This window comes from Dipodomys spectabilis, unplaced genomic scaffold (assembly GCF_019054845.1).
Source record: "Dipodomys spectabilis isolate Male_0828 unplaced genomic scaffold, ASM1905484v1 ptg000098l, whole genome shotgun sequence".
Lineage (NCBI taxonomy): Eukaryota > Metazoa > Chordata > Mammalia > Rodentia > Heteromyidae > Dipodomys > Dipodomys spectabilis.
The window spans coordinates 17235210-17251542 of NW_024870775.1; the positions used below are offsets into that span (position 1 = coordinate 17235210).

General features: G+C 49.8%; 1 protein-coding gene across 3 annotated transcripts in view; it reads right to left on the bottom strand.

Annotated features, from left to right (window-relative positions):
- Phf2 (PHD finger protein 2) overlaps positions 1-13635 on the bottom strand; it is an 89769-nt gene extending 76134 nt beyond the window's left edge. For 2 of the 3 annotated variants that reach the window (XM_042686728.1, XM_042686727.1), the window contains exon 1: positions 13246-13635. In XM_042686728.1, the coding sequence (XP_042542662.1) occupies positions 13246-13343 (98 nt within the window). In that variant the 5' untranslated portion in view covers positions 13344-13635. The remainder of the gene's footprint in view (positions 1-13245) is intronic. The other variant, XM_042686729.1, reaches the window with a different exon arrangement.
- Between the last annotated feature and the right edge of the window lie 2698 nt (positions 13636-16333).

The window sequence follows — 16333 nt, forward strand, 5'->3', positions numbered from 1 at the left end:
AACATGGCAGAACCCCTGTCCCAGACCTGGAGTATGGAGCTTCAGACAATGGCTCCACCCTCTTACTGCCTCCAGGCCCCTCCCTCCTTCACACTGTCCCCCACAAGTAGATAGAGGTACCTCTCTAAACACAAATGTCACAGGTTTAACTTTAGGGCATAGACCAGGATCCAATACAGTTTATGGGGGTGTAGGGAGAAGGGGTAATCGGCAAGACTGGGCTGTTTGCTCTGTGAATGATTCTCTCATTGCCTTTGTGCCTAATGTCAAGAAGGGCTGTTCCTAGCTTTCCCAGTTACTTTTTTTTTTTTTTTTTGGTCAGTCATGGAGCTTGAACTCTGGATCTGGGTGCTGTCCCTGAGCTCTTCAGCTCAAGGCTAGCACTCTACCACTTGAGCGACAGTGCCACTTCCAGTTTTCTGGTGGTTAATTGGAGATAAGAGTCTAACAGACTTTACTGCCCAGGCTGGCTTTGAACCATAATCCTCAGATCTCAGCCTCCGGAGTAGCTAGCACTTCAGGCATGAGCCACCAGCGCCCAGCTTTCCCAGTTACTTCTGAGGGCTGTACCCTAAACATTGAGCTTACCCTATTACATCTACATCCACATCCACATCTACCGGATCCCCATAATGTATCACTGAGAATAAAGGCAGAGCCACCCTCATCCCAATATCCAGTGTCCACCAAGAAACGAGTGACCAGGCCACAAATTCAGGATGGAAGTCTATACCTGGCCACTCCAGGGCCCCTCCCAAGATCAACCCTGGCCAGACCAGTGGGCATCTTGCCCCCGAGGCAAGAACTCAGGCAGACATGAGTTTTAAGCTCTAGTCCCATACAGCTACAGCTTAGAGGAAAGGAGAAATGGGCTCCCAAACACAAACCTGTCACGGGTACCTAAGCTGGGGGAGAGCTGCAAGGGAAATTATCAAGCTGATGGTGTAGCTCCATCCAGGGTTCAGGAACAACTCAAGACAGCATAAGGCTAAGTCAAGGTCCAGGGGTCAGAAAAGCCAATGGACACACAGAAGTATGCTCTGGGTGGCCCAGAGCATAGGTGACACAGACACAGACACAGACTGAGGGAGCTACACAGTAGCTGTGAGAACCTAACAAAACCAAAGGCAGCCAGTATTTCTACCCTCCAAGATATACTGGAGGAACTCAGGGTAGGAGTAGTGCCTGAAAGGCACTACTTCCAAGGGGCAGAAAGAATGCCCTTCCACCATGGAAGCTCCACCCCACACCTAAAGCTCCTCTAGCACGCACCTCAGCCTCCTTCCTGAATCCCTCGCCTCAGAGTTCCCATCCCTCACTAAAGGCTCCTCCATCCCTCACTCTAGAGGTCCTCTTCCCTCGCCTCAGTATTAGAGTTCCTCACCTTAGAGTTCCCCCTTCCCTTATCTCAGGGCTTCTCCATCAGGCTGCAAGCCTGGTTCAGTAACTCCCTCCCTGACCCAACCTGGAGGAATCAGAAGGACTACAGGTCCTTTACCACCTCAGAGCTTGCCATATAGCACACTATCCTGGCCTCCCTTGCAGGCTTATTGTACCCTAAATCCATAGAAGTTTCCCAACCACACTCTGAGCTGGCTCCTGGAAGGACTTCAACCTCTCCCTAGATCTGCCCTCTCCACCCACCCAGCTCTAACTCTTAAGCACCGTTCCCAACCCATCCAGCTCTAGTTCCAGGCACCCTTCCCAGTCCCAAGGCATTCTGAGTGTCCATTCCATAATTCCTATGGTGGGCTCTGGCACTTCTAGTCACTCTCATCAATAGCGTGGTATCACCTGAGGTGCCTGGGACAGCTCCACCCCAGTCTATTGCTTCATAGTGCTGACCACAGCAAGCCAAATCCTTCAAGCCTTGGCAGGCTTGTCCACCGGGTAGAATAACCCATCAACACTCAGCTGTGTGAGAGTCAGGGAGGCCGTGTGCTGTCCACATAAACATCCAGCACTGCTCACGACTGGGCCCACTGTCCCCATCCAAAGCATCAAAGGCCCTGGACTTAGCCCATCATCACTTTAGGCACAAAGGAGCCCTGAGAGAGGATGGCAGTCAGGGAAGCCTTGAGGTGGAGGTCTGCACAAGGGGACCTCCCACAATACAAGAGGGATTGCAGCTACATACTAAAGATGCCGAAGCCCTACAACTGGCACAGAGGTTCAACGGATACTTGAGGTTAAAAAGAGAGATAGTAATGCCCCTCCAATGGCATGCAAACATGAACACAACATCTGGGTATGTACACACTAGCATATGCATGAACACCAAGAGAGTGTCAGGGGCAGAAGTTCCTTATACATGTGGGCTTGAGAAATATCCAGTTACCATATGTGAAAAGGTGACTGTGAAGACAGATAAACATACCAGACATGGGGTTGCAGTGTAGCTCAGTAGTAGAACATCTGCCTAGCATATGCAAGGTCCAAGGTACAATCTGTGGATTAAAAAATAAAAAAGTAGCCAGGTGCTGGAAGCTTAAGCCTGTAATTCTAGCTATGGAAAAGGCTGAGATCTGGAAGATCGAGGTCCAAGACCAGCCCAGGCAAAGAAATACGTGATATTCTGTCTCTAAAATAACCAGTAAAGTCTGATAGTCTGGTACTGTTATAAGAAAAGGCATAAAGACTAAAAGAACAAAATTGAGAGTTCAGAAATAAACTCTACATATAGAGTCAAATAATTTCCCAACAAGGGGACCAAGGACATTCAATAAGAGAAAAGAACATCTTCAGCAAAGCATGCTGAAACAACTGTACATCCAACATGTGCTTTAGTTCAGATCATAAATGTCCCCTGAAGACTCATATGTTAAAGGCTTGGTTTGAGCTATTGGGAGGTAGTGAAACCTTTAGAAGGTGGGTCTTAGAAGAGTTATTGAGGACATGCCCTTGAAGGGGATTTTGGGACGAGGGTCCTTCTTGTTGCTTTCTTTGGTTCCTGGTTGCCATGAAATGAACAGCCTCCTCTACCATACCCTCTCCCAATGATGTAGTTACCATCACAGGCCAAAAGCAATGTAGCAAAGCCTTTAACATATGGGCCTTTGGAGGCTATCCAAAAATAACTAAAAGGCTAGGGGTATGACTAGCAAGGGTAAGATCCTGAGTTCAATATTGAAAAAAAAAAAAAAAAAAAAAGATTTAAAATCACAAAACTCTTAAAAGAACTACTAGGGTAAACTTTAATAGCCCTGGATTTAATAACAGATTCTTAGACATCACAACAAAAGCATGCACGGCCAAAGGAAGAAAAAAAAATCAGTTTTTCTTCATTGAAGTGAGAAATTAGAGGAATAAAACTGACAAGCACACCTTGAACTACTAATGTACATTATCAAGAAAATGAGCAGAGAGCCGGGCACTGGTGGCTCTCACCTGTAATCCTAGCTACTCAGGACAGTGAGGATCACAGTTCAAAGCCAGCCCGGGCAGGAAAGTCCATGAGACTCTTATCTCCAATAAACCACTAGAAAACTGGAAGTGGCACTGTGGCTCAAGCAGTAGAGTACTCGCCTTGATCTAAAGAGTGCAGGGACAGCGCCCAAGCCCAAAGTTCAAGCCCCATGACCAACTCAAAAAAAAAAAAAGAAGGAAAATGAGCAGAAACCAGATGCCAGTCGCTCACACCTGTAATCCTAGCTACTCAAGAGGCTGAAATCTGAGGATCTTAGTTTGAAGCCAGATTTTTTTGTTTGTTTTTGCCAGTCCTAGGACTTGAACTGAAGGCCTGGACACTGTCCCTGAGCTTCATTTGCTCAAGGCTAGTACTCTACCATGTGAGCCACAGCATTACTTCTGGCTTTTCTTGTTTATGTGGTACTGAGGAATCTAACCCAGAGCTTCTTCATGCATGCTAGGCAAGCACTCTATCATTAGGCCACATTCCAGCCCCTGAAGCCAGATTTTTATCTCTCAACACCAAAAAGCCAGAAGTGAAATTGTGGCTCAAGTAGTAGAGCTCCGGCCTTGAGCAAAAAAGCTAAGAAATAACCTCCAGACCCTGAGTTCAAGCCCCAGTACTGTCACAGAGGGAAAAGAAAAAAGTAATAGGAGAGGAAGAGGGAAGTGAGAAGTTAAAAAAAAAACAAAACAAAAAAAACAAGAAATTCAGAGAAATATTTTCAAATAATATATCTAATAAAGATATAATCTCTAGAATATATAAAGGACTCTGAAAGCTCAGCATTAAAGAGAAAAGCAATCCAATTTTAAAATGAGCAAATAGACTAAGGGTATACAGCCAAGTGGTAGAGTGTTTACCTACCACATACAAGGCTCTGGATTCCATCACTAGCAAGGTAAGGGGGGAAAAGTGAGAAAGAGCCTTGATTAGACATTTCTCCAAAGAAGATATACACAGATCACTAACAAGCCCATGAAAAGATGTCCAACGTTATTAATCATTAGAGAAATGCAAGTCAAAACCACCTTGAAATACTTTACACCCACACCCACTAGAATAGCTATAATATCTTTTTTTAAAAAAAGGAAAATAACAATTGTTGCTGAGGATGTGGAGAAATGTGTAGTCCGTGTAGAAATGGTTAGTTGGTTACTCAGAAAGTAAATATAGGGCTGGGAGTATAGCTCAACAGTAGCTCATGCGGTTAATATGTCCAAAAGAACTGAAAACAGGTGCTCAACCAAACATTTGAGCACAAATATTCATAGCAGCACTATTTACAACAGCCATAGGTGGAAACAATTCAAATGTCCAACAACTGATGAATGGATAAAACTTAGCCTATCAATACAAAAGAATATTATTCAGCTATAAAAGAAAAATCAGTGAAACACTGACACAAGATACAATGTGGATAAGTCTCAAAAACACTGTGCTCAGTAAAAGCAGCCAGATTCAAAAGGTTACATATTGCAACATTCTACTTACATGAAATGCAAAATACCCAGAACAAGCCTTTAGCCAGTGGCTCACACCCATAATTCTAACTATTCAGGAGGGTAAGATCTGAGGATATCAATTCAAAGGTAACCTAGTCTGTGAGACTCTTATCTCTGATCAATCAAAAAGCCAGAAGTGGAGGTGTGGCTCAAGTGGTAGAGCACCAACTTTGAGCAAAAAAAGTTAAGGGACAAAACCCAGGCCCGAATTCAAGCCCCAGGACAGGCACACAAAAAATAAAATACTCAGAATAGATAAACCTACTAGGCCAGAAAACAATTTAGTGATTGTCAGGGGATGTGAAAGGAAATAAGGAGGGATCTGCTTAATAGACAGAGGGTTTACTTTGGGCTGAGATCAGACATAGGCAAGAGGTGCACATTATGTATACACTAAATGCCACTAAGTTACTTTTTCTTTTTCAGTGCTGGGGTGGAATGATTAATTTTATGTTAACTGAACTTAATTTCAATTTTTTTAAAAGATAAGAGACTAGTTTCTCCATTTGCCTGGATGCATACCACAAAGACCACCAGTGCTCAGGGTTCCAGATGAAATGCAGTCTGAATATGTTTTTCTGTTTTCCCCCAGCACTTTGGAGAACATGGGTAGAGTAAATATTGCCACCAAGTCACAAAGCTGGGAATCAAGGTCAGCAGAACTAAGGGGACTGAAAATGGACTGAAGCAAGACCACCATCATTACGGGTTTGGACCCTGAGAGATGCACAGCACAGAGACTTGGCACGGAGCTGAGCAGGTGGCTGCTTGGAGAGGGAACCACTTCCTCTACCTTGTGCCATCTGCAGCTCTCCTCGGGGATGCCTCCCACCATGCTGCACTGGCACACCACAGACACAGCAGTTACAGCACCTGCCATTTGTTCAGATCCTTGAGCCGGAAGAACACACGCCAGATGCTGCCACCTTCTCACCTACACCCTCTTGCAGATAAATGCCATCTACCTGCCCTGGTTGGAGTGGACTGACCAGAGTTGGAAGCTGCACATGACTTCTCCTCGGCTGCCTCTAGGCCAGTGCTGAGCATGGAGACCATAGTGTGATATGCCCTTCGTTGCTATGGGAACCACATAAGATGACAACAATATCATAACCCCTCAGGTGTTACCCATTGCCAGGATGGCAGTTCCTGCAGCACAACTGTCAACATCCAAAAGCCAGTTGGCCGACTTATTTTACCCTGAACTTTAGGCATTAGTTAGCACTTCACCTTGGAACACTTTACTATGGCCCACTTCCAAAAGCAAGTCCCTTCATGCTTTTGAAATGAGGACCTGGCAAGGGTGAAGAAATATGAGGAAATGGCCCAAGAAAAGAGGATGTCCAGAGTGCCAGGGTTGATACAGAGCATCCCAAACTTCAGCGCAGACCTCAGGCCATCTGTAGCCAGGCCTGTAACCCAAGTGGCACCAAACAAACATGGGCTGCAGTCCTGAGTCTCACACTAAGCCTGTTTCCAGACAAATATTTCCAATAAAAGCAAATATTCTGGCTAGTAGGAATGAGGCCCACATCAACTTGCTTCCTTTGACATACAATTCATTTGCAAAACATCATTAGACAGGACTTGAGAGCAGGCAGACATTCTTCCTACCTCCTCCAGAACTTTGAGAACTCACACAGGGAAAATTCCTTGTCTTAAAATGGTGAATCATTATTCCTAAACACATAACACTGTTTCTGTGGGGCCCTGGTGGGGCCTCCTCTCTTCTGGACACACACAGTCCACTGGCCAACAACAGAGCCAGCCCACTAAGCACAGACATCAAGCCCCACTCTATGTCCCCAGGTACCCCAAATACAGCTCTGCCCCAAGGAGCTTACGGCTGAGTAAAAACAGGGAAAACTCACAGTCGTGCACTGAAAAGAAGGATGGGGATGGAGTCCTGAGAGACAGACACATGGAATCAGTCATGTCCAAGCAAGTCTTGTCCACTGCATCTTCCAAGCACTCCTAGAGTCTAACCTTCTACCCACCTTAATCCCCACGATGCACCTCCGCTATGAGTCCTGCTCTCTCATTTAGGGTAATAGCAGTCATCTCCTGGCTGGATCCCAGGACTCCCTTGTGTGGTAATGCATACCGGTAATCCTAACACTTAGGGGACTGAGGTAGGAGAATCTCTAGTTCTCAGCCAGTCTGGGCTACATAGTGAGCCCTTTCTAAAAAATTAACTAAATTAATAAATATGCAGGCAAGCAAGCTAGGTGCTAATGGCTCACACCTATTATCATCCATTTGGAAATCATGAAGATTGCAGTTTCAAGTTAGCCCAGGCATACATGTAAGACACCTTCTCAACTAATAGCTGAGCAAAAAGTCAGACCTTATTTAAAAAATAATCAGCGCAGAGCTGCTCTGGTAGCTCATACCTATAATTCTAGCTGAGATCTGAAAACCAGCCCAGGCAAGAAGTCTGTGAGACCCTTATTTCCAAATAGCAAGCAAAAAGCCAAAAATGGAGGTATGGCTTAAGTGGGAGAGAGTGCCAGCCTTGCACAAAAAAAGCCAAGCAAGGGCGTCGGTGGCTTACACCTGTCATCCTAGCTACTCAGGACAATGAATGAGATCTGAGGATGACAGTTCAAAGCCAGCCTGGGCAGGAAAGTCCCTGAGGCTCTTATCTCCAATAAACCACTCACAAAACCGGAAGTGGCGCTGTGGCTCAAGAGGTAGAGCTCTCGCCTTGAAGAGCTGAGGAACTACACCCAGCCCAGAGTTCAAGCCCCACAGCTGACAAAAAAAAAATAGCCAAGCAAGAGGTCAAGGCCCAGAATTCAAGCCCCTATACTGGCATAATAAGTAAGTTTTAAAAATTCAATTTAATAATTATTTATTTTTTAATGCAAAGAAGTGCTAAAAGCAGAGTTCTAACCACAATAGCAAGAAAGCAAGGGAGACCTAGGCACCAGTGGCTCATGCCTATAATCCTAGCTACCCAGGAGTCTGATATCCAAAGGTAACACTTCAACGCCAAACAGGACAGGAAAGTCTCTGAGACTCTGATCTAAAATTAACTCCCAAAAAGCTGGAAGTGGAGCTGTGGCTCAAGTAGTAGAGCGCTGGCATCTAACAAAAAAAAAAGCCAGGTGCTGGTGGCTCATTATCTGTAATCTTAGCCACTCAGGAGGCTGAGAGCTAGGATCACAGTTCAAAGTCAGTCCAGGCAAGAAAGTCATGAGACTCTTAGCTCCAATTAACCATCAGAAAACCGAAAGCAAGCTGGGCGCCAGTGGCTCATGCCTGTAATCCTAGCTACTCTGGAGGCTGAGATCTGAGGATCGCAGTTCAAAGCCAGCCCAGACAGGAAAGTCTGTGAGATTCTTATCTCCAATAAACCACTAGAAACCAGAAGTGACACTGTGGCTCAAGAGGTAGATCACTCGCCTTGAGCTGAAGATCGCAGGGACAGCGCCCAAGCCCAGAGTTCAAGACCCACAACAGACCAAAAAAAAAAAAAAGAGAGAGAGAGAAAAGAAAAGAAAAGAAAAGAAAACCAAAAGCAGCACTGTGGCTCAAAATGGTAGAATGTTAGCCCTGAGCAAAAGCTCAGGGACAGCTCCTGAGAGTTCAAGCCCCAGGACTGGCACCAAAGAAAAGAAAAGGAAAGAAAGAAAGAGGAAGGAAGGAGTGAGAGAGAGAGAGAAAGAGGGGGGTAAGGGAAAGAGAGAAAGAGAGAGAGAGAGAGAGAGAGAGAGAAACAGCTTCTGTCAGTTCCTGTGGCTGTTCTGTTTAGAATCTCCCCCAGTGTGGTTCCTGCCTCCAATCAGCTAAGTTCTGGTTATACCTGAGTCCTCTCGCAGGCCTCCTTGCCTGCACCCCCACCCCTATTTCTTTGCTCACACCACCCCACTCATCACTCTGTGATGAGACCTACCAAATCGAGATGGAACTCTATCCCCAAGGCTAATTCCCAATACAAGAAACCCTGTAAGAGACAAGCCAGCGCCAAGCTCCTCATTGAAACATGTCAATAAGTATTTACTGAGCAATAAGTGAAACTTTTGTCATCAAAGTTTCCCATGCAGCTTTCAATTTTATAGGAGATGCCTCAAAAAGACAAAAACAAAACTTTCAAATCCAATAGAAGAAGCACCTCAAAGAGGACCAGAAATCTAGGGTTAAGGATGTTAGATACTTTAGTACAATAACTCCTACTTGTCAGAAATTTAAAAAAAATCTTCCAGTCAAGTCAGCAATGAGATAAGAGACTGGGTCCTCTAGCATATGGCTGCAGGCAGGGACAGAGGGCATGGATTTGGGGGCAGAACCTGGTAGGAAGAAGCTTATATCTTGTCCTCACATTTGCCTTGGGAACAAGTCCTCTCCTTTTAGGAGTCTCCCTTTTGTTTAGATCCCCTTAGGTAGTCTAGAAGGAAGGCACTAATAGCTCATGCTTGTAATCCTAGTTACTCAAGAAGTTGAGATCTGGTTCAAAGCCAGCTCAAGTAGGAAAGTCTAGAGAATTCTTATATCCAATTAACTACCAAAAAGCCAAAAGTGGAGCTGTGGCTCAAGTTGGAGAGCACCAGAGTGAAAAAGCTAAGGGACACTACCCATGTTCTGAGTTCAAGCCCCAGTTCTCCCTCAAAAACAGGGCTGGCAACAAACAGGGCTGGGAAAGTGGAGTAGTGGTAGAGTGTTTGCCTAGCATACATAAAGCCCTGGGTTCAATTCCTCAGTACTACATACACAGAAAAAGCCGGAAGTGGTGCTGTGGCTCAAGTGGTAGAGTACTAGCCTTGAGCAAAAGAAGCTCAGGGACAGTGCCTAGGCCTGAGTTCAAGCCCCTGGACAAAAAAAAAAAAACAAACAAGCAAACAGCTGTGGCCCTTCCTTGTGTCTGTCTTCTTTCTGGAGGGTACAACCAGCTGCCTCCAACTAGGCAGGTCCTATGCATCCCTCTGTAAAGCCTCAATTCCAATCAGGCACCAGTGGCTTGTGTCTGCAATCTTAGCTACTTAAGAGACTGAGATTTAGAAGACTGTGGTTCAAAGCCAGCCCAGGCAAAAAAGTCATGAAGACTTCATCACCAATGAACCACTAAAACTCTGGGCTGGAGATATGGCTCAAGTGGTAGACCACCAGTTAAAGCAAGAAGGCAGGGTAAGCAACCTGAATTTAAACCTAACTGCTAGCCTCCACCCCAAAAAAAAAAACTGTCATGCTATCCCACAGACAATGCCAGCAAAGACTGACTGGGCTGACAGTGCCCAGGTCAAGATGGGACTGGAGAAAGAATCCTCTAAGGACTTGGAAAAAGGCATCTCATATATAGTACATGATATCCCAGTACATTCTATCCCCCAACACTGTACAAATTTTAGGATGGCACACATGCCAACCCAGCCCAGGAGGAATGTCCTCCTACATACAGGAGAGACTGGGGTGCTTAGTTCCCCTGAGAGGCAGACTTACCCCAGAAGCATGCGCAGGTCCTAGAAAGCATCTGTGTTGTACAAGTATCAGGGCCACAACTGCTGCCAAGAACAAAGATTCTGCCACCATGAGTATGGGTGACTCAGGGACCCTCTCTCCAGTTCTCCCAAACCAGGCTCGGTAGGCCAAGGTAGGACACATTCAGGCTTTTGACTAGTTCAGTTACTGTGTTTATTTTTACAGTTACTGTGCATGGCAAGTTACACTAATGTTCTATTTCAGGGAATGATATGAAGTTTCCTTTAAAAGAAATATTTGCCAGAGTAAGGAGACATACAATGTGGGATCTTGGAGCAGGAAAAAGACAGCAAGGAGGGAAACCTGGTTAACTCAATCTGAACAAAGCCTGTAGTTCAGTCAATAGCACTGCCAGTGTTCTCTCCTTGGTTACAAAGCTGGCACCATGGTTATCATGTCTGATGTTAATTTTAGGGCAAATGGAAGGGAAGGGAACTTGAAACACTTCTGTCAGTCTAAGTCCCCTCAAAATAAAAGTGTGGAAGGCATTCAAACTTTTAAAAAAGTGAATTAAAATGGGAACCATGAGGCAAACAGTACAGATGCTATACAGGTCTGGATAGTGTCGTGGGCTCATCCCACACCTTCAATTCACCATGAGAGGAGTGATGCAAAGGGAAGCTCAAGGGATTTACCCGGAGCCAGAGCCAATGCAGCAGCAAGAGGCCAGGCCCATCTTTACCCTGTTCCACCCACCAGGCCCCAGTCCTTCATCCCACCTTTTCTCCATCTCAGCCCCCAGGCTAAGAGCCACCCAGGGGTCCAATACCCACCTCAAGTCTTTCCCCAGTCAAGATTCACTTGGGTAAATGACCCTTGATTAGAGATGTGACAAAACACTTCACATTGCTGAGCCCCCTTCAGATCCTAGGACCACCCCAAATAGGTGAAAATGAAGCTGTGCTGATCAACTAATTGTCTGTCCTGGATCAAATACAAAACCTCAGATAAGTAATAAGGAGAGATAAGGCCTCAAAAAAAAAATCCTCTCCTCTGCCTCTGCCTGGGCCAAATGCAACAAAGATATCTATCAGGCCAGCTCCTGGCCCCTCTCCTCTGCCTGCCCCTTTAATTTCTGGGTTTTTACCTGGGTCTGAAGTCCAAATGAAAACTATCCTTCTCTCCCAGCCCCTTGGTATAAGACAAAGGTCCTTTCATTTGACCCAGTCCAGGTACCAAGAATATGGGCAGCAGCAGGGATCTGACAAGTACCCAAGGGTTCTGTAGGCCCTGAAAGAAGATAGAGGAGAAGGGAGGAACCCCCACATAATCAGGGCCAGCATCCCAGCATCTTTAATGCTTTAGGTCACGGCCAGGCCATGAATCTATGAGATGGATGTCATTTGATTGTTTAGAGTGGCCCTATTTGGGGCAGAGAGCAGGAGTCACACTTGTCACCCTACTCTGAGACTTCCCACAGACCTAGATATCCCAAGACAGAAGCTGGAGGAGGCTCGGATTTTAGTGAACCACACAGCCCCCTTCCCTCCAGACCAGCATCCAGGCAGGGAGGTGGGACTCTGACCTAGGGCAGATGAGTGCAGGCCTGGCTCCCCCTAAACTGGAGAGGCTACAGCTCACTTTTAAGAGCCCCTTAAAGACTCATGGTGTGAGCCAGCAAAAGGATTCTCTCTCCAAAAGGAGGATTAGGGACCACTTACCACTGTACCCCTTCCCCTCCCTCAAGCCTCCTCCGGCCATTTATGACTGGAACCCCAGAGGGCAGTTAGTTCTCCGGGAGGCCCAAACACATCCCACAGGCAAAGTCAGACACAAGAGAACCTGTTGGAGCAGTTTAGGCAGAAGGATCGTCTCTTCTTCCTCCACCACCTCCACCTCCTCCTCCTCCTCCTCCTCCACCACCACCTCCGCCTCCTCTTCCTCCACCTCCTCCTTCTCCTCCTCCTCCTCCTCCTCCTTTTACTTCTGGAGAGGAAGGGACCTGGGCTCTAAAACCCAGGCACCAGGCCAGGTCATGGCCAGGGGCAAGGACCAAGAGGGCGGGTTTCAGTATCTCCAGGGCTTACCTCCTACTCCCCCCCCCCAATCTTCCTTCGAGAGCATAAGGTCATGTCAAAACTGGGGTGCTCCAGCCTGGTACAGGGAGGAGGGAAATGGGGAACCTTGAAGGCCAAGAAGGAGGCGTCCAAGCCACAACCCCAGCCCCCACCACACTGTTCTGTCACTGCACTCCCGCCCAGGCCCACAGGCCGGCCGGGGCCAATGGCTGCGCGGGAACCGGGTAGGGGTCTTGCCCGCTAGGACCAGGTCCCGGGGAGCTCCCAGGCCACGGGGGAGGGTTGGGGGAGCAGGCTACCATCTCCCCGGAGCCCCCTCGGCCGCCCCAAGCCCTGCCAGCTCCGGAACCCGCCAGTCGCGCCTCTCCGGGGACTCGCGCCGGGCTGCGCGCCCGCCTCTCCCGGCCCGGCCGCCCCGAGCCCGCGCGGGGAAAGTTCCTGCAACTTCGCAGGGGGGAGGCGGCGGGGGTGCAGGGCCTGGGCCTCCCTCCCGTGCCCGGCCTCCACAGCTGCCGCGGCCCCGCTGTCAGACGATCGGGCCCCAGCCCGGCGCCCCAACTTCTCCGCACCCGAAGCCCACCTCCTGGCCCGCGGGCCTCGCTTTGTGCACCGCGGCCGAGGGCGCCCAGCGCGGGCCCGGCGCCCGGCGCCCCCGCCCTGGGCACAAAAGGGCGCGCGGCCCGGCCCGGCCCGACCCGGGCGCCCGGAATGCGGCGGCGGCGGCGGCGGCAGCGGCGGCGGCCAGTCCGCGAGCCGGGCCTGGGGCGCGCAGCCGGGGGGCGCAGGGCTCGGCCGAGCGTGGGCCGGGCCGGGCGGGGGGCAGCGGCGCGCTCACCTGCCGTGGAACCAGTCCTTGCAGGCGTCGCACTCGATCATGAAGCGGGTAACGTCGTAGGGGAGCCGGCAGACGCAGTACACGGGCACCGTCGCCATGTTGCCGCGCCGCGCCGCCGCTCGCCCCGCCGCTGCGCTGCCCGGGTCGGGCCGGGCCGGACCGGGGGCCGGGCCGCGCGGGGGCGGCGGGGGCGGCGGGGCGCAGGCGGCGCTGCGACCGGGAAGGGACGGGGACGGGGGCGCACGACAGCCCCCGCGCGCGCTCCCGGCCCGGCGCGTCCACACAATGCCGGCGCGCTGGCTGAGGGGCCGCGCCGGGAGCCGCCCGCCGGCCCGCGGGGCGCAGGGCGCGAGTGTACGCGGGGTTGGGCCGCGCCGCGCCGCGCGCGGGACACAAAAGCGAATGGACGCGCGGGGGCGGCGGGCGGGGAGCCGCGGCCCCACCGAAGGGACCCCCGGCCGCCGAGCGGCCTCTACGTCAGCGCCCCGGGTGGCGCCGCCTCCGCCCGCCGGCCTGGGCCCCGCTCCCGCCGCCGCGGGGAAGGCGGGCCGGGGAAGAAGGTGGGCCGAGGGTCCCGAGGGAGAAGGTGGGCTGTGGGGTGGGAGGACTCGGTGGGAGGTGGATCAGGGATGAGTCTCGGTGGGAAAGGCGGGCTGGGGGAGCCCTGGGGAGGGAGAAGGTAAGCTGGGGAACCTGGGAGGAGCCTGCCGGCCGTCCTTCCAGAAGGCTGAGAAGCAACTCCTTGGCCCTAACTTTCTTCTGCCTCCCCCCCCTACCCCCACAGTGGGACGGACGGACAGACGGGGAGGACGGGGGTGGGGGGGAGGTTTAGTCCTCATCCTGGGCTTTGCTGCCTCCCTCCCACCCAAATCCCCACGACGTTTTTGGCTCAAATACAACTTCTCCCTTCACTCCTTCCTGGCTGGACGCTGCTTGGCTCCCTCACAAGATTCTGTGGAGTTTCAGTCCCCACAGGTAGAGGATCAAAGTCAGGGGACCTAAAAGCATGCTGGCACTACATGGAGGTGGTCCTATAAAGAGACAGCTTACCTGGCATTTGTGCTCGGAACCCCCGATGGAGCCTCCGAGCCCGGAGAGCACAGAGGCAGGAGGGCAGTCCAGTGACCCTTCATCTGTGCTGCAGGACCCTAGAGAAGAAGCCAAGGGACTACACTGTCGCTCTCTCCCTGAAAGGCCAAAGGGCTACACTGTCACAGTTGCTCCTGTAAGCCTTTGCACTGAATTGGCTCTTTGGCCTGTTCAGAGGGCCTTTGGTGTGGGTGGCAGAGAGAAGATGCCTACTGGGGAATGGAGGCCTTCCCCTGCCCCCTCCTCAAAATGCTGCATCCTTTGGGCACCCCTGGTGGACAGGAGTCTTGGTTTTTGTTAAGAAACTTGTCTGCTGGATCTGTCTCACCCCCCACCCCCACCCCAATCCTGTGGCAAATCCACATTCCCCTATGAGATGCCTGTCACTTCAGGTAACTTCCAGATTTAGACCTCACAGCAAACACAATTCTTACCACTGTCACTGCCCTCCTCAAAGCTGCCCAGCAGTTCCATTGCCAGCAACTCAGTTAGGCCAGAATCTGTCCTCAGAGTCACCAACCACCCTTCAAACAGGTGGCTCCTGGACCACAGATTCAGGATCCAGCCCAAGGATGGGCCTTACTGAGAGCAAGTGTTGAAGAAGAGGAAGGTGAAGGTGTAAAAAAAACAAACAAACTAGAGATAGGGGTAGAGAGGAGTACTATCTCCACACCTTTGAGCTGTCTAGGATGAGCACAATTAGGCCACTTGCCTAGATTCCAGCTGTCAACCTTTAGTATCCTTCCCCCTGAGTAGTGCTTGACACACTAAAGTTCTGGGAAAGAACTATTAAGTCATTGTCTAGGATTAGTGCCTGGGTGTGAATTCTTGCACATAAAGGGCCTAGGATGAGTGCTAGTGAACTGGGCACAGTGTGGTTACATTCCCCTCTACTGATGTACTAAAGCAGTCATATGTCCAGTGCCCAGACCACTCTGAGTTGTCCAGTCATGAAGTCTAGAAACTTCTGGAAGCCCCATGCAGGGAGCACCATTGGTTATGGACAGCACTTCCTCCCCTGAACACTTTTCTTATTTACAAATAGTGGTGGTGGTTCCCAAAACTCACCAAATGCTTCCTAGATCTCACAAGGTTTTGCCTGAGTCATGGTGCTGGAACCATTTTACAGAAATGAAAATGGAGGCTTAAAGCAAGTGTCTAAGCAGAAGAGGAGTGGCCTGGTAAGAGGGTAGTAAGGAGCAAGTGAGGGGCCCACACTTCTCCAAGTCTTCAACCTGTATTCCCTCCCCTTGGCCCTCTCCCAGGAAGTCCAGCCTCCTTCCACAAGTTATCCCCTGGGATGTCTTTACCCATCCTCCCTGGTCCCTCCTCTTGGTAGCCAGCTGTGCCCTCTGCAGCTATCCCTGTGAATGTCAGCCAGATATTTTCCTGGTACTCAGAACCCTTCCAGGGCTGCCTGCTGTTTGCTGCATAAACAGACCTCATCCCAGACCTCCTCATAACTTCCCAATGCTCTTTCTCCATCTCTTCCCCTGATATGCTCCTCTCCCTTTCCCTCCTTCCTTCCTGTACTTATGTGTATTGAACAGGGAAGGATATGACTCCTGAGGACTGGACAGCAATGGTCTCCAAGTTCAGGGGGCATCCTGCCCCCCCCCACATCATTTCACTCTGGCCCCCAATTTGGTAGCCCCCTCTACTTGTGCTCTCTTATCCCCAACCAGCCAAGCTGGTACCTACAAGTGTCCCCATGTCCCAGCATCACCACCAAGGACCCAAATTGGCCTTGCCTATGGCAGGTAAAAAGAGGATAGGTGCAAATGTGGTACCTATACACAATGGAATTTTACACAGCCATTAGAACAAATTGTATGTCATTTGAAGGGAAATGGATGGACCTAGAACAAACCTTGTAAGTGAAGTAAGCCAAGCTCAGAGACATAAACAGTGCATGTTTTATCTCATATGTGGAAGCTAGATCTAAAATACACTGGGACATGATAAATTATACAGGACTCTAAGCATTCATACACAGTGA